The sequence below is a fragment of the Anabrus simplex genome, chromosome 4 (genome assembly GCF_040414725.1).
Source record: "Anabrus simplex isolate iqAnaSimp1 chromosome 4, ASM4041472v1, whole genome shotgun sequence".
Taxonomy (NCBI): Eukaryota; Metazoa; Arthropoda; class Insecta; order Orthoptera; family Tettigoniidae; genus Anabrus; species Anabrus simplex.
Genome location: NC_090268.1, coordinates 221,730,402 through 221,744,220, shown reverse-complemented (window position 1 = coordinate 221,744,220; position 13,819 = coordinate 221,730,402). Strand labels below are relative to the sequence as shown.

The window sequence follows — 13,819 nt, the reverse complement described above, 5'->3', positions numbered from 1 at the left end:
AAGTGGAAAAATGACTAAAGAACACATGAAACGTTTTCTAACTTCAGTCCTTGGCGAACATGTAACAAATGAAAAGAGCCTATTGTTGTGTGCTTCCTGGGCAAGTAATACAGATCGTAGCCTTCTAGATGCAAGTTTTCCAAACAAAGATGTTATACTGAAGATATTGCCACCGAAAACAACAAAATATTGCCAACCCCTTGATGTTTACTTCTTTCGGCAATATAAACTCTATATCAGAAGGATTACTGATTTTGTAAGACTACAAGGTGCCAAACCACAAGTGAAGGTACATGATCATTATTCCATCATGAAACTTCACTCTGTGATTTACAATCAATCTGCTGCACCTACGTTTAAGCTTAAGTTGCAATATGCTTGGCGAAAGCCAGGTTATGACATGACATACCATCATCATCATTTAAAAATGTAATTAGTGTGGCTTTTGATATTGGACTGCGTGAATGTGAAAGTGATTTGGAATGTGATAACGTGGCTTTAGTGAGGTGTGCACATTGTTCTCTCCAACTTTGTTTTAACCACTTCATCGAAATCCCGCATCTGCACTTTGAGGACTAATATGAGCAATGTCAGGTGTGTGGTACTGCTGTATATGTGTGTTTTGCGCTATTATAAGTCCTTTAAGCAGAGAGTTTTTGGCTTTGCTGATTGAAAATTTAATGATACACTGACGCCATTAAATTACATATACTGTACTTTCCTTCCTATGGTATTGCTATCTTGTCACTTTGTTTCTCTTTGTTAAAATGTTACTTGCGGTAGAATGCAACGTTTTGAATGGAAATGACTCGCACCACTGTTTTGTTTATGATTGTGTGTTATTCTAAGCATGGTTGTGTGCGGTTCCGAGCGTTCGCGGTCAAAGGTGTCCCTTATAAGAGTTATTAACTAAGCAAAAAAAACTACACATTTACACACAGGATTACTGAACTCACAACTTTCACTCATAACACACAATTACACAGTTTGCTCCCTCTGTATCTTTCTCTCTTGTTTACACCATTTATTTGTACTAATTCACCCAGACTAACACTGCAGTTTCACTTAGTCACACAGTTACTTTTGTTACTGCTGTCACGGTCCGCAGACCACAGCCTACACATGTCAGTCGCGCAGTTTGAGATGGTATCCGATGTCCACTCACTCTGTAGAACTCCGCAGTCTACACACGCTGGCACCCAACGTTCCTTTCGTACGAATTTGGAAAACACCGAAACAAAATAACAGTATGGAAAGGACAGGGAAGAGAACTACCTAAATAAATCCGTAACGGCTGGCATCCATGTATTACTTAACTGACAGCCACTGTCCCAGTTGAAATTATTAGGATTTTTAAGTATTTCCACAGCTTCCTGTATAATCCTAGACCTGTAGTGTTTAGTATGGGTAAGAGCTCGAACATCTTGGAACATGACATCATAACCTGACGATAAGGCGTGCTCAGCTACTGCTGACTAGTTGGGCTGGTTGAGACAGATATTTCTTTGGTGTTCCTTGATGCGAGTCCCAATGGACCAGCATTTTTTGCCAATGTATACCTTGCTGCAAGTACAAGGAATTTTGTACACCCCAGGGTGTGATAGTGGGGACAATTTATCCTTGCTTTTACCTACACTGTGAGCAATTTTAGTGACGTGACAAACACAGATTTTATATTGTGCTTGCGGAGGGCCTTGGCAACTTGGTCTGTGGTTCTGTGAATATAAGGCAGGTAGGCAGTTCCTTTCACTTCTTTCTGTTAGCTTTGCTTAGCTGTCCCCTGGATGGAAGGGCTCTATGAGCACTATTGTAACCATTACCCCTGAATGTGACTTTGAGTGTGTCCATCTCCTCCTGGATATCTGATGGCTCACAAATTCGTATCGCTCTTGTAGTGAGTGTCGTGAGAATGCCCTGTTTTTGTACTAGATGGTGGTGAGAATCTGCATGGTGGTAGCGATTTGTGTGAGTAGGCTAACAATTGATGGTATGTCCTAAGGAGCTGTCCGGTTTCTTTCTTACTAGAACATCCAAGAAAGGAAGGCATCTGTCCGACTCCATCTCTATAGTGAATTTAATCGAAGGATGTTGCTGATTTAAGTGATTTAAAAATACATGACGTTTCTCAGGCCCTTCTGTCCATAGGCCTACCACAAATGTCATCAACATACCTCCAGAAAATCTAGGTTTGATGGGCGCCGAAGCAATAGGCTTAGCCTCCTTCTCAAAATGCTCCATACCGGGCGAGTTGGCCGTGCGGTTAGGGGCGCGAGGCTATGAGCTTGCATCCGGGAGATAGTGGGTTCGAATTCCACTGTCAGCAGCCCTGAAGATGGTTTTCCGTGGTTTCTCATTTTCACACCAGGCAAATCCTGAGGCTGTACATCAATTAAGGCCACGGCCACTTCCTTCCAACTCCTAGGCCTTTCTTATGTCGGTGCGACAAAGCCACTAGGAAAAAAAAAAAAAAAGTCCATAAATAAATTAATAACAGTGCCGGAATTTAGTCCCTCAGGAGTTCTTTTACATGCCGGTAAATCTACAGACACGGGGCTGACGTATTTGAGCACCTTCAAATACCACCGGACTGAGCCAGAATCGAACCTGCCAAGTTAGGGTCAGAAGGCCAGCACCTCAACTCTCTGAGCCACTCAGCCCTGCAAATATATAGCCACTACCGGCGAGAGTGGACTTCCCATAGCCACACAATCCTTCTATTTGTAAAACTGCCTACCCCACAAGAAATAGCTCAAAGTCATGCAGAGGTGAAATAGCTTGGTAATGTCCTCAGGGAGCAGATGCTCATTGAGAGACATGACCGAGTCAATCGACACTTTCGTGAACAAGGACTCCACATCGAAACTCGCCAGAAGTGCATTCAGTTGAAGGGTTATGGTTGACACCTTATTAACGAAATACATATTAAAATAGTCGGTACGTCCTATTTGCGGCCGAAGCAACTTGCTTAGGTATTTAGCCAAAGCATACGTAGGAGAATCTATCGCGCTAACAATAGGTCTAAAGAGAACGTCTTATTATTTAAGACTTCCTCATGAACAGTCGAGATTTTCTTCTGATTACGCGGAGCAAAGTTCTTTGCGAAACGTAGAGTTTCACCTTGTTTTCTTGACACGGCATAAGCCCAAAAACCCATATCATGTCTACAAATACAATTTAGGCCTACATCAGATTTATTGCAAATGAATGCTATTTGCTAGAAATATTAAAATATTTTGAGTAAAACCCCACGAAGTACTTGGCAGTGACTATGTGCTAATAGAACTGACAGCAGTAGATAGAAAATTTCACATTATTACGTTCAACAGATCTCCGAAGTATGACGCTCAATCGATTTTATATCGTACAAAAAACGTTATCAGTTGCACCTCGGCAGGAATAACTTTCGTCGGCAACCAAAATAAAAACTATGGCATGTAAATACATGTCAAAGGTGATTGACGCAATCTCTCCAATGCAACAAAACGTAAACCACTGCTGCTTTAAGAACGTGGTAATTTCTTTTAGTGGACGACTTCTTATTAATTTGAGACTGTTAATAGAATTGTTTTGTGCAGAAATAAAATCAGGATTCTGATTAAGATACTACTCCTCGTAAGATTAACTATAATACTGTACTTCAAGACACATTTTAATTGTGAGCTTTTAAGTATTACGATATGTATTTTAAAATATTTGAGAGAATATTGAGTATTAAGTTATACTTAAAAATATAGCAGTTTACTCACAAATTTAAGTAGGCATTTCTCAACCGAGTAGCGAATTGAAGAAGTCGCAACACATGTTTTCTAAAGAAAATGGATTGTAAATTGCTTTGCCCGGCTTTTTCGGGTGTTGTCGCGTATTTTGTTTTGTTTCCATTGGCGGTTGACGTTTTTCTACTGTCAGTCCTGAAGTCGCCAATCAGCTGATCCAGAATCTTTCCAAACTCCAACATGGCAGATATGAATAAGGCAGAAAAACTTGCTGCGGCCAGACGAAAAGTAAGGGCGAGATTTTAGTATTGTTATCTACACTAACTTTTTATATTTCAACAAGAGTATTTTAATACCCATATTAGAATCCATTGATTCTGCACCATAATTTTGTAATATGGATTTGACGTGGCATAATGGGGGAGTGTCGTACCAATCTGTCAAGATTTTTACGGTCTTGTGTTTTCTTTCCACTAGCTAAAAGAGTACCAGAAGAAGAATAAGGATACTACAAACAAGGCAGATTCGCAAAAGCGCACTCCGAAATCTGCTTCTGATGGCGGAAGAAAAGGTCCGTACGAGCAGAGTTCTGTGTTCGATTCTGGGACGGGAGAGTCATCACCGAATTTGGTACGTAACTTTATTGTAAGAACATTTTGGAATTTTGATGAACGTACGTGTATTGACTGTGTTTTCATTAAAAGGAGGAAAGATCACAATATGAAGATAAAGTTGGAACTCAAGGGGACAAATTGGGGCAAATATTCTAGTTTTTAGGGAAATTGTCTGCTCTGTAGTTACAAGTTTAAACTCGATGTTAAATCTCCAGTTATTACTGTGTGGAATAACATCATTGCCATGGATAAAGATAGTGCTGCAAGATCTTTTATCTTGTAGATGGCCCTTATCGCTGCCGCAGTTCTTTCTTCTGTGCGGTAACTTAACTGAAGGACACTGCTGTGGTTTGAAGAGCTATTCCTAAGTACTTAAATTTGCTGACCGTTGTTACTAAGAGTTAAAAGAGTGTCTTTTGTAGAAGGTCTCCCTCCTTTTCTGAAGGTCATTTGTACCGCCTTTTGAAGGTTGAACGTGAGCTGATTTTTGTTAACCCACTTTTCTAGAAAAGCAGCTGGAATTGATAAGGTTTCAGGGGATATACTAAATACTATGGGTTGGGACATAGTACCATATCTGAAGTACTTATTTGATTATTGTTTGCATGAAGGAACTTTACCAAATGAATGGAGAGTTGCTATAGTAGCCCTTGTATATAAAGGAAAGGGTGATAGACATAAAGCTGAAAATTACACGCCAGTCAGTTTGACATGCATTGTATTAAGCTTTGGGAAAGCATTCTTTCTGATTATATTAGACATGTTTGCAAAATTAATAACTGGTTTGATAGAAGGCAGTTTGGGTTTAGGAAAGGTTATTCCACTTGTAGGATTCCAGCAAGATATAGCAGATATCCTGGATTCAGGAGGTCAAATGGACTGTATCGCGATTGACCTGCCTAAGGCATTTGATAGGGTAGATCACGGACTGGCAAAAATGAATGCAATTGGACTTGACAAAAGAGTGACGGAATGGGTTGCTCTGTTTCTAGAAAATAGAACTGAGAATTAGAGTAGGTGAAGCTTTGTCTGTCCCTGTAATAATTAAGAGGGGAATTCCTCAAGGCAGTATTATTGGACCTTCATGTTTTCTTATATATATCAATGATATGTGTAAAGAAGTTGAATCAGAGATAAGGCTTTTCACAGATGATGTTATTCTGTACAGAGTAATAAATAAGTTACAAGATTGTGAGCAACTGCAAAATGACCTCGATAATGTTGTGAGATGGACAGTAGGCAATGGTATGATGATAAACGGGGTTAAAAGTCATGTTGTGAGTTTCACAAGTCCTCTGTTTTAATTACTGCATTGATGGGGTGAACGTTCCCTTTGGGGATCATTGTAAATACCTAGGTTTTAATATAAGGAAAGTTCTTCAATGGGGTAATCACATAAATGGAATTGTAAATAAAGGGTACAGATCTCTGCACATGGTTATGAGAGTATTTAGGGGTTGTAGTAAGGATGCAAAGGAGAGAGCATATTAGTCTCTGGTGAGACCCCAACTAGAGTATGGTTCCAGTGTATGGGGTTCTTACCAGGATTACCTGATTCAGGAACTGGAAAAAATCCAAAGAAAAGCAGCTCGATTTGTTCTGGGCGATTTCCGACAAGAGAGTAGCGTTACAAAAATGTTGCGAAGTTTGGGCTAGGAAGACTTGGGAGAAAGGAGACGAGCTGCTCGACTAAGTGGTATGTTGCAAGTAATCAGCTTCATTTTCCGTATCAAAATCTAATCACTGAGATTTACAATATTAAAATTCTTCCACCATTTTGATACTTTTTTATTTGCCTTTTAGCAAATTTTTATTTGTCAACAGTACATGTTTTGTTCCTATTAGGAACATCCTCAGCTGTTATTAAAGCTTAGGTGAATTGCTAAGATTTTAAACACATTAATTTGCAGGTACATTGATTCTCTTAAAAACTACTAAAATACCAATTAAATTAAATAATATTAAAAACAATGTAGGGGTTAGTGTGTTAATGATATGAGAACGGATGATTACCTAGTTTTTAAGAGAATCAATGTACCTGCAAATTAACGTGTTTAAAATCTTAGCAATTCACCTAAGCTTTACTAACAGCTGAGGATATTCCTAAGTAGGAACAAAACATGTACTGTTGACAAATAAAAATTTGCTAAAAGGTAAATAAAAAAGTATCAAAACGGTGGAAGAATTTTAATATTGTAAATCTCAGTAAGTGGTATGTTCCGAGCTGTCAGTGGAGAGATGGTGTGGGAGGACATCAGTAGACGAATAAGTTTGGATGGTGTCTTTAAAAGTAGGAAAGATCACAATATGAAGATAAAGTTCGAATTCAAGAGGACAAATTGGGGCAAATATTCGTTTATGGTAAGGGGAGTTAGCAATTGGAATAACTTACCAAGGGAGATGTTCAATAAATCGCCAATTTCTTTGCAATCGTTTAAGAAAAGGCTAGGAAAACAACAGATAGGGAATCTGCCACCTGGGCGACTGCTCTAAATGAAGATCAGTAGTGATTAATTGATTGATTGATTGATTGATTGATTGATTGATTGATTGATTGATTGATTGATTTCTAACTCTAACAAGGAGGCTTGTAAGCTGACTTTGTTTGATGACCCTATTACCATTTCATTTGCGTATAGGATAACTGTCGTGTCAGGTGAAGATTTTACTATATTCGTAATGTCGGCAGTGGTGATGTTGAACAGTAAAGGGCTCATCTGGTCACCCTGCAGTACTCCATTCGTTTGTCTGATCGGGTCTGAAGTGTTGACTCCATCTTCAATCTCTATGTTGTTCACCATCAAGATGTTATTTACCAACTTAATAAGGAGATGAGCTTCGCTAATCATGTTTTTGAACTTTGTTAGGAGAATTTCTCGATTTACTGAGTCAAAAGCCTTCGTGAAATCCATGAAAACTGCATAGTACTTTCCTTTGGATAATATTAATTCTTGTTCTATATCCTGGAGCACGTATTTTACAGCATGAAGTGCGTTTCTTCTGGGCATAAATCCAAATTGGCATTCTGGGATTGTTACAGAATCTTGCAATTTCTTTGTAAGGATCTTCATAAATATTTTGAGGATGTTGTTTTCCAATGCAATGCCTCTATAAGAATTGGGATCATTTGACTGTCCTTTACCCGTGTATAGAATTTTCACTGATGATCTCCTCCATTCCTCGGGTATAGTTCCAGATCTTAAGCAGGCATTGAATAAGTTCGTCCAGAAAGGCACTAACATTTCTTGAGTTTCTTTGAGATGTTCTATATGATTACCATCTGGGCCAGGAGTTCTCTTGACTTTCGACTGATTCACAGTTGCTCTGACTTCTTCAAGTGTATCCTGGATTATATTTCCGTCTGGAGTTGTGTTGATTGTAGGGATTCCTGGGTTTTATTTTCCAGATTCAGGACGCCTTTGAAATGTTCTTCTGATTCCATAGGTATTTCTTGAGACCTTGATACGATATTTTTTCGAAGGACTATAAATGGGTCATGTTTTGCTGCTGTAGCTAGTTTCTTTGCTTCGGCTTCCAAATATTTAGATCTCTTGGAATGTAGGAGTTGTTTGTACTCTCTTCTGCCTTGTGCATAGAGATGAAGATAATTGTCTGAGCCAACAGTATGGGCATTGTGTAGCTGTTCTAGAGTTTTCTTTCGTTTGAGGTAACGCTCATCAAACCAAGGTTGAGCTGTTCATTTTCTGTTTGGTAGTGAGGCCTTGTGTAGTTGGTCAGTTACAATTTCTAGTGCTTCATCTATGTGTCCTTCAGTTGCAAGCTGTTCTGCCTTGAGGATTTCTTTACGTTTGAGAGTTCTTGTATCTATTCTTCTGAAATACTTGTTGTTGCTCGATGTTGAGGTTTGATGTGGGCAATGGAGAATAATATCTGTTGCGATCGGTACATGTTTTCTTATCGGAGCTGCACCTGTGGTCCACAGTCCTTCTTGATTTTTTTTTATGACGATTCTCTTCTCTTTATAGAAAACGAGATCAATAGTGCTTGATCCATTGTTGGCAATGTAGGTCTTCTCTTCTCTCTTATTTATTAGATTATAGCCTTCTTCTGTTAGAATCTTGAGCACCAGATCAGATTTTTGAAGCGGTTTATCAACACGACAGTTTAGATCACCTGCTATGATAATGTTGGTGTTATTGTTTGTTTTTGAGATCGCTGTGGAAAGTTTCTCTATGACGTCCCCTGACTAACTTTCAGGATTGATATTTATGTTGATGTCAGTTGTTTTTACTATTACCATATTGTCCTCTTCATATATTTCTTTTAATTTACCAATCGTAGGTTTCAGAAAGCATGAAACTCCCTCTTCTGGTCTGCCTTCAGTTGGTTTTGCAGGAGCATGAATTCCATAGAAGTCCGGGATGTCTGTTGGTTGAAGTAGAAAGGGTCTCTGTAATTTTCAGTGCATCTGCTTGATTTATCGATTCTTGTGGTATCAGTGAAATTGCACTTTTCAGGCCTTCTGTATTCCATAATATTATCTTGAGAGCCTTGGTTTTACTCCAGGGATGCCCCATCATTTCTTCTCCATGAGAAATGAAAACGCCTCACTAGTATTCCTTTAGGCCAGAATTGTGGGTCCGATGTTTCTTTCACGTAAGTGAAAAGAACACCAATTTTGAAGGCTTTCTTTTCGCCAAGGGTCTTCAATTCTTCACACACTATTTGTCCCTCAATTCCATTTTTGATGAGGTACGACTTGATTTTGTTTGTAGTGACATTATTCTTTAGTTTTCCTACGTATAACCACGCAGTTTTGTCAGCTGCTTGTAAGTTGTCCTCGCCTTCCTTCATTCCAATTACTGCCTGTGTGCGGTGTTTTTTCCCTCAAACTCAGAGATCACGAAAGGATAGAGAAAGTAAAAGCACACTTTCTTAAATGTACTTTAAGAGTTGGAAAATTGGCTCCATCGCGTCTAGTATGTGAATTGGCCAAAGAAACTTTTAACATTCAAGACCTCAGAATGCGACTCCATCTGACATCTACTGGAGCTTACAATGAACTTCTACACAGAAGGGAAGAAAAGAAAAAAGAAATCGACTCTGACTTTTATACCTCAGATGACATGTTGGTGAGAAACTGGACCAAAGAAAGTAAAGATCAAAGACATATCATAACATGTCTCTCCATTCATAGTTTTCACCACAAGATATGCACTTTGAAGTCTTTTCATAATCCAGATGATAATTGTATATACGTTTTATGTGGCAAACAGTGTGACAGGTATCACATCACGACTTGCAACAAGAGAATCATGTTGATAAGTGAATATTGTAAATCCTAATGCCCATTCGGGTGCCCCTTTCTAATAATAAAAATCTCCAGTTATGACAAGGTTCTTTTCAGGATAGGCCTACACAAGTTGTTTTAGATTGTATAAGGAGTCTGATCTTCCTAGTAAATGCATTCTTTCAGTCTCACATGCAGACTGATCTTGATCAGCGGTGTGTATGAAACAATTTCAAGATGGTGACGTAAGCTTTATTGAAAAATGTACTGATAAAAATGGAAATACGTGTTTCCATAAACACTATCACCCTGTTTTGTGCAAATTAAATTTTAGCGTGTAAGAGCATGTGAACAGTGGCTGCCTACTAAAGGAAGTTTTTAGTAGATAAATCATCTAACTTGATATTGTGTAGAGATTATTTAGTTACAGAATGGAATCAGCTTTAGATAATCCTTAACAGTATGTTGGACTGATGGATTTATGTATGTGACCACCCCTCTCCACTGGCTGTGTGTGCTGTGTCACATAGCACCTCCCAGATTGAGAAGACTAAACAATCTGGTGCAGTTCTGTTGTAAAATATAATTGAACTGGGGTCTTCCCATTCATGGTGATATAGCTGTAGGATTTTAGCAGCTGAAATTTAGATCTCCAGCACAAGAACTGATCTGCAAGTGGTATTTAGAATGATGCAATAAGAGTTCACAGGAATGGCAATGCTTAGCACCATCCGAAGGGATTTGATCTGTCATGGAGAACTTAGGTTGCCCTCAAATAAGTCCGATCAAGTCATGGACATTGCGGCTCTTTACTACATAAATGGGGCATGTGACCTTCCCTTTCTTGTGATTGTGGTGACGTGAATTAGTCAGTCCAACATATTGTTATGTATTGTCTGAAGAGGTCATTTTCAGGATCTACAGAGAACTTTGCGAGAGCTTCTGAACTGGCTATAGCCTACAGTGGCTGGACAACTTATGAATCCCTAGTTCTTTGCTGAATGTCAGTATATGGCATATTTGTTTACATAGATATTTGTGCTCATCTATATATATGTGGTGCCATAAGCTAAATAAATAAATAAATTAAATAAATAAATAAATAAATAAATAAATAAAATATGCCATAATTTTCACTGACATTGGATGTATGAATATACACTCTCAAACACATATAACTGAATTTTGCATCCCCCCCACACACACACACAACTAAACTGAAGACTGGGTGGAGTGTGAGGCATTGAGCGTAGCAGCCTCATACAGAGCAAAGAGTGCTAGGTCAGATGTACAGCCTTCCTTCAATCTATATGTGGTAGGGAAATCATTAGAGATGTTTTTCTGATAAGAGTATGTGAGCAGCGCACAAACCTGGCTGACAAAGCGTTTAGGCAATGAAAGTGTCTCAACACTACCTATGTAGTACATCTTGGGACAGAATCAAAGTGTGTGTATGTGCATGTTATATGAGTAAAAATAATGGCATGTTGTGTTGTTGCAGCCTGTCTCAGCATCTCCTGTTCCTGCACAAGAACCACCAGGACCATCCAATGGCTATCACAGCTCAGTATTTCCCCCACTCAACACCTCTCAGTCATTGTTCTCCAATTTAGTGGACTCCAGAGACTTTTTTGATAACTTGCCTCCTCGCTCGCCTGGTGAAGTTGAGGAACCACTTGTTAAGAAAGAAGAACCTAAAGATGACCCTCCTGTTGGCGAAGTTCAGCAGGCAATGTCCGAGATGCCAGAGTGCGATATTAGCGAATTAGACGACAGACTTTCAGTTTCGAACATTCTGAAAGTAACATCCATGCCTGAAGATAGCCTCATTAGTTCTAGTACAGAGAGTTTACGCCAACTCTCTCTGCAGGTGAATGGACTCATTAATGACTCTGTGGAAGTGTCTGGGACTGGAAGTGCTCACTGTGAACTGGAGAGGAGGAACCAGGAACTTGCTGCGTTGTTGTCTGACAGGGAGCAGAAAATAGATCAGCTGCAGCTTCAGCTCAAAGAATATGTGAGTACATATATACATCTGTGCTCTTGAAATTTGCAGTGTAAACCATTCCTCATTTAGTTAATATTACTGTAAAGTTTTTTGGTAGTAGATACCTGACATGTTTAGTTCTATAAGAGTCTGTCACTTGCCACTGATTGTAAATGGCTGGAATAAGTCCACCTCATATAGTGATCAGATTACACTAAGATCACAGAACATTTGTGCAGTAACCCAGCGTGTACCTGTTAGTTTGCATTTGGAAGGTAGTGGGTTCGAACCCCACTGTTGACAGCTCTGGTTTTCTGTGGTTTCCCATTTACACCTCAGGCTATATCTTAATTAAGGCCACAGTCACTTCCTATCCCTGTCGAATACCATGATTGCCTGCCTCAAACAATGGTCTGAACAAATAGCAAAAAACTTATGAAGTTCAGAGGTGTCAAATATTAAAAATATTACACATTCATAATTGGTGTAATCACTGACTAGTTTATACAGTGTTTTCCAGCCAGGTTGAAGCATTTAGAGTTCTTCTCCACCTTCCTTTCACCTAGCACCATTCATCAGTAAATTCTGTTCCATTCCAGGTTCCTTCTTGTAGAAGTCTGTCTTCCTTTTTGGTATCCTTCCCTCCTTCCTTCCCTTAACACTCCGTCCTGTAATCTTCATTTCCTCCCTCCGACAATCCTATCACAATTCTTAGGGATTTTATTTCACTGGCTTGAATTTTACTCTTCTGTGTTCTTGTCTTTGTAGGTGATCTATATCCAGCCTTGCATGTGCACATTTATACGCTTGCAAATAAGTGATTTGATAGAATCTGGCTATGTTCTTATTGAACGAAACATGTCTTATGTCTGAAAAACTGTAAGATCATTCCACATTTGTGGGTCTGACAACTGTTCATATCATATATTATTGTAGATATCTTCCTGCAACATTTGCAGGCTGCCACAAGGACAAAGAGTACCATTATCCGGTACTGATAGATATTACTTCACAGAAGGTATTTACTATAAATGCTTCAGCCTGGCTGGTAAACATTGTAAGCTTTGGAAAGCATTATTTCTGATTATATTGCAAAAGTAATAACTGGTTCAATACAAGGCAGTTCAGGTTTAGGATAGGTTATTCCACTGAAACTCAGCTTGTAGGATTCCAGCAAAATATAGCAGATATCTTAGATTCAGGAGGTCAAATGGACTGTATCGCGATTGACCTATCTAAGGCGCAAATCATGGGAGACTAGTGGCAAAAATGAATGCAGTTGGACTAGACAAATGAGTGACTGAATTCATGACTATATTTCTAGGAAATAGAACTCAGAGAATTAGAGCAGGTGAAGAGTTATCTGATCCTGTACTCATTAAGAAGGGAATTCCTCAAGGACCTTTGTATTCTTAAGGTGCGTACACACTTGCGAGCATATTGTGAGCCGAGCAGCTCATGAGCCGCTCACATTACCATGCTCACAAGTGTGGATGGGGTTCTGAGCGTAATGCGAGCACTCGTTGAGCCGCTCGGACTTGAGCCGACTGGAGTCAGTTTTCTAGGTTAGCACAAAGGAATGCTCACGCTCAGCGTGGACAGCGAAGGAACGTGCTTGCAAGTGTGTTCGTGACCAGTGAGCATCCTGCGAGCATGGCGACCTGGTCGGATGAAGATGTGCTTACACTAAGAGACATTTATCAGACACATTCTGTTTTATGGGACCCAAAAAATGGGGAACACTTTAAAAATAATGTGAAAGAGGATGCATGGTGGGATATTGGAACAACAATTGGATGACCCCCGGATGAATGTAAGAAAAAAATTTTCTTTCCTGGGGTCACACTGGAGGGAAAAGAGCAAAGAGAAAAGTAGTCGCACTGATGGATAAGCAGAGTTTCTTGCTCAGAAGACATGTTTTGATGGAAGCAAGACAGACTGATCCTGCTCGCGCGCAGATGGCTCAAGCGGTGCTCGCGAGCCGCTCGGACATTTTAGTTTTCCATGAGCGGCTCATGAACACTTCGGCTCACAATGTGCTCGCAAGTGTGTACGTACCTTTACATATATAAATGATATGAGTAAAGAACCAGAATCAGAGATAAGGTTTTTTGCAGATGATGTTTTACTGTATAGAATAATAAATAAGTTACAAGATTGTGAGCAACTGCAAAATGACATCGATAATGTTGTGAGATGGACAGTAGGCAATGGTATGATGATAAACGGGGTTAAAAGTCAGGTTATGAGTTTC

At 39.4% G+C, this 13,819-nt stretch overlaps 2 protein-coding genes across 5 annotated transcripts in view; one reads left to right on the top strand and one right to left on the bottom strand.

Annotated features, from left to right (window-relative positions):
* Ntmt (N-terminal methyltransferase) overlaps positions 1-3,876 on the bottom strand; it is a 107,592-nt gene extending 103,716 nt beyond the window's left edge. The window contains exon 1 of one of the 4 annotated variants that reach the window (XM_067145373.2): positions 3,747-3,876. The gene's annotated coding sequence lies outside the window, so the exon portion shown is untranslated. Of the gene's footprint in view, positions 1-1,042; positions 1,361-3,317; positions 3,412-3,746 lie in introns of those variants that run through there. The other 3 variants (XM_067145375.2, XM_067145377.2, XM_067145376.2) reach the window with 3 other exon arrangements.
* LOC136871787 (golgin subfamily A member 2) overlaps positions 3,873-13,819 on the top strand; it is an 88,254-nt gene continuing 78,307 nt past the window's right edge. The window contains exons 1-3 of the mRNA XM_067145372.2: positions 3,873-4,001; positions 4,191-4,343; positions 11,080-11,595. Coding sequence (XP_067001473.2) covers positions 3,954-4,001; positions 4,191-4,343; positions 11,080-11,595 — 717 coding nt within the window. The 5' untranslated portion in view covers positions 3,873-3,953. The remainder of the gene's footprint in view (positions 4,002-4,190; positions 4,344-11,079; positions 11,596-13,819) is intronic.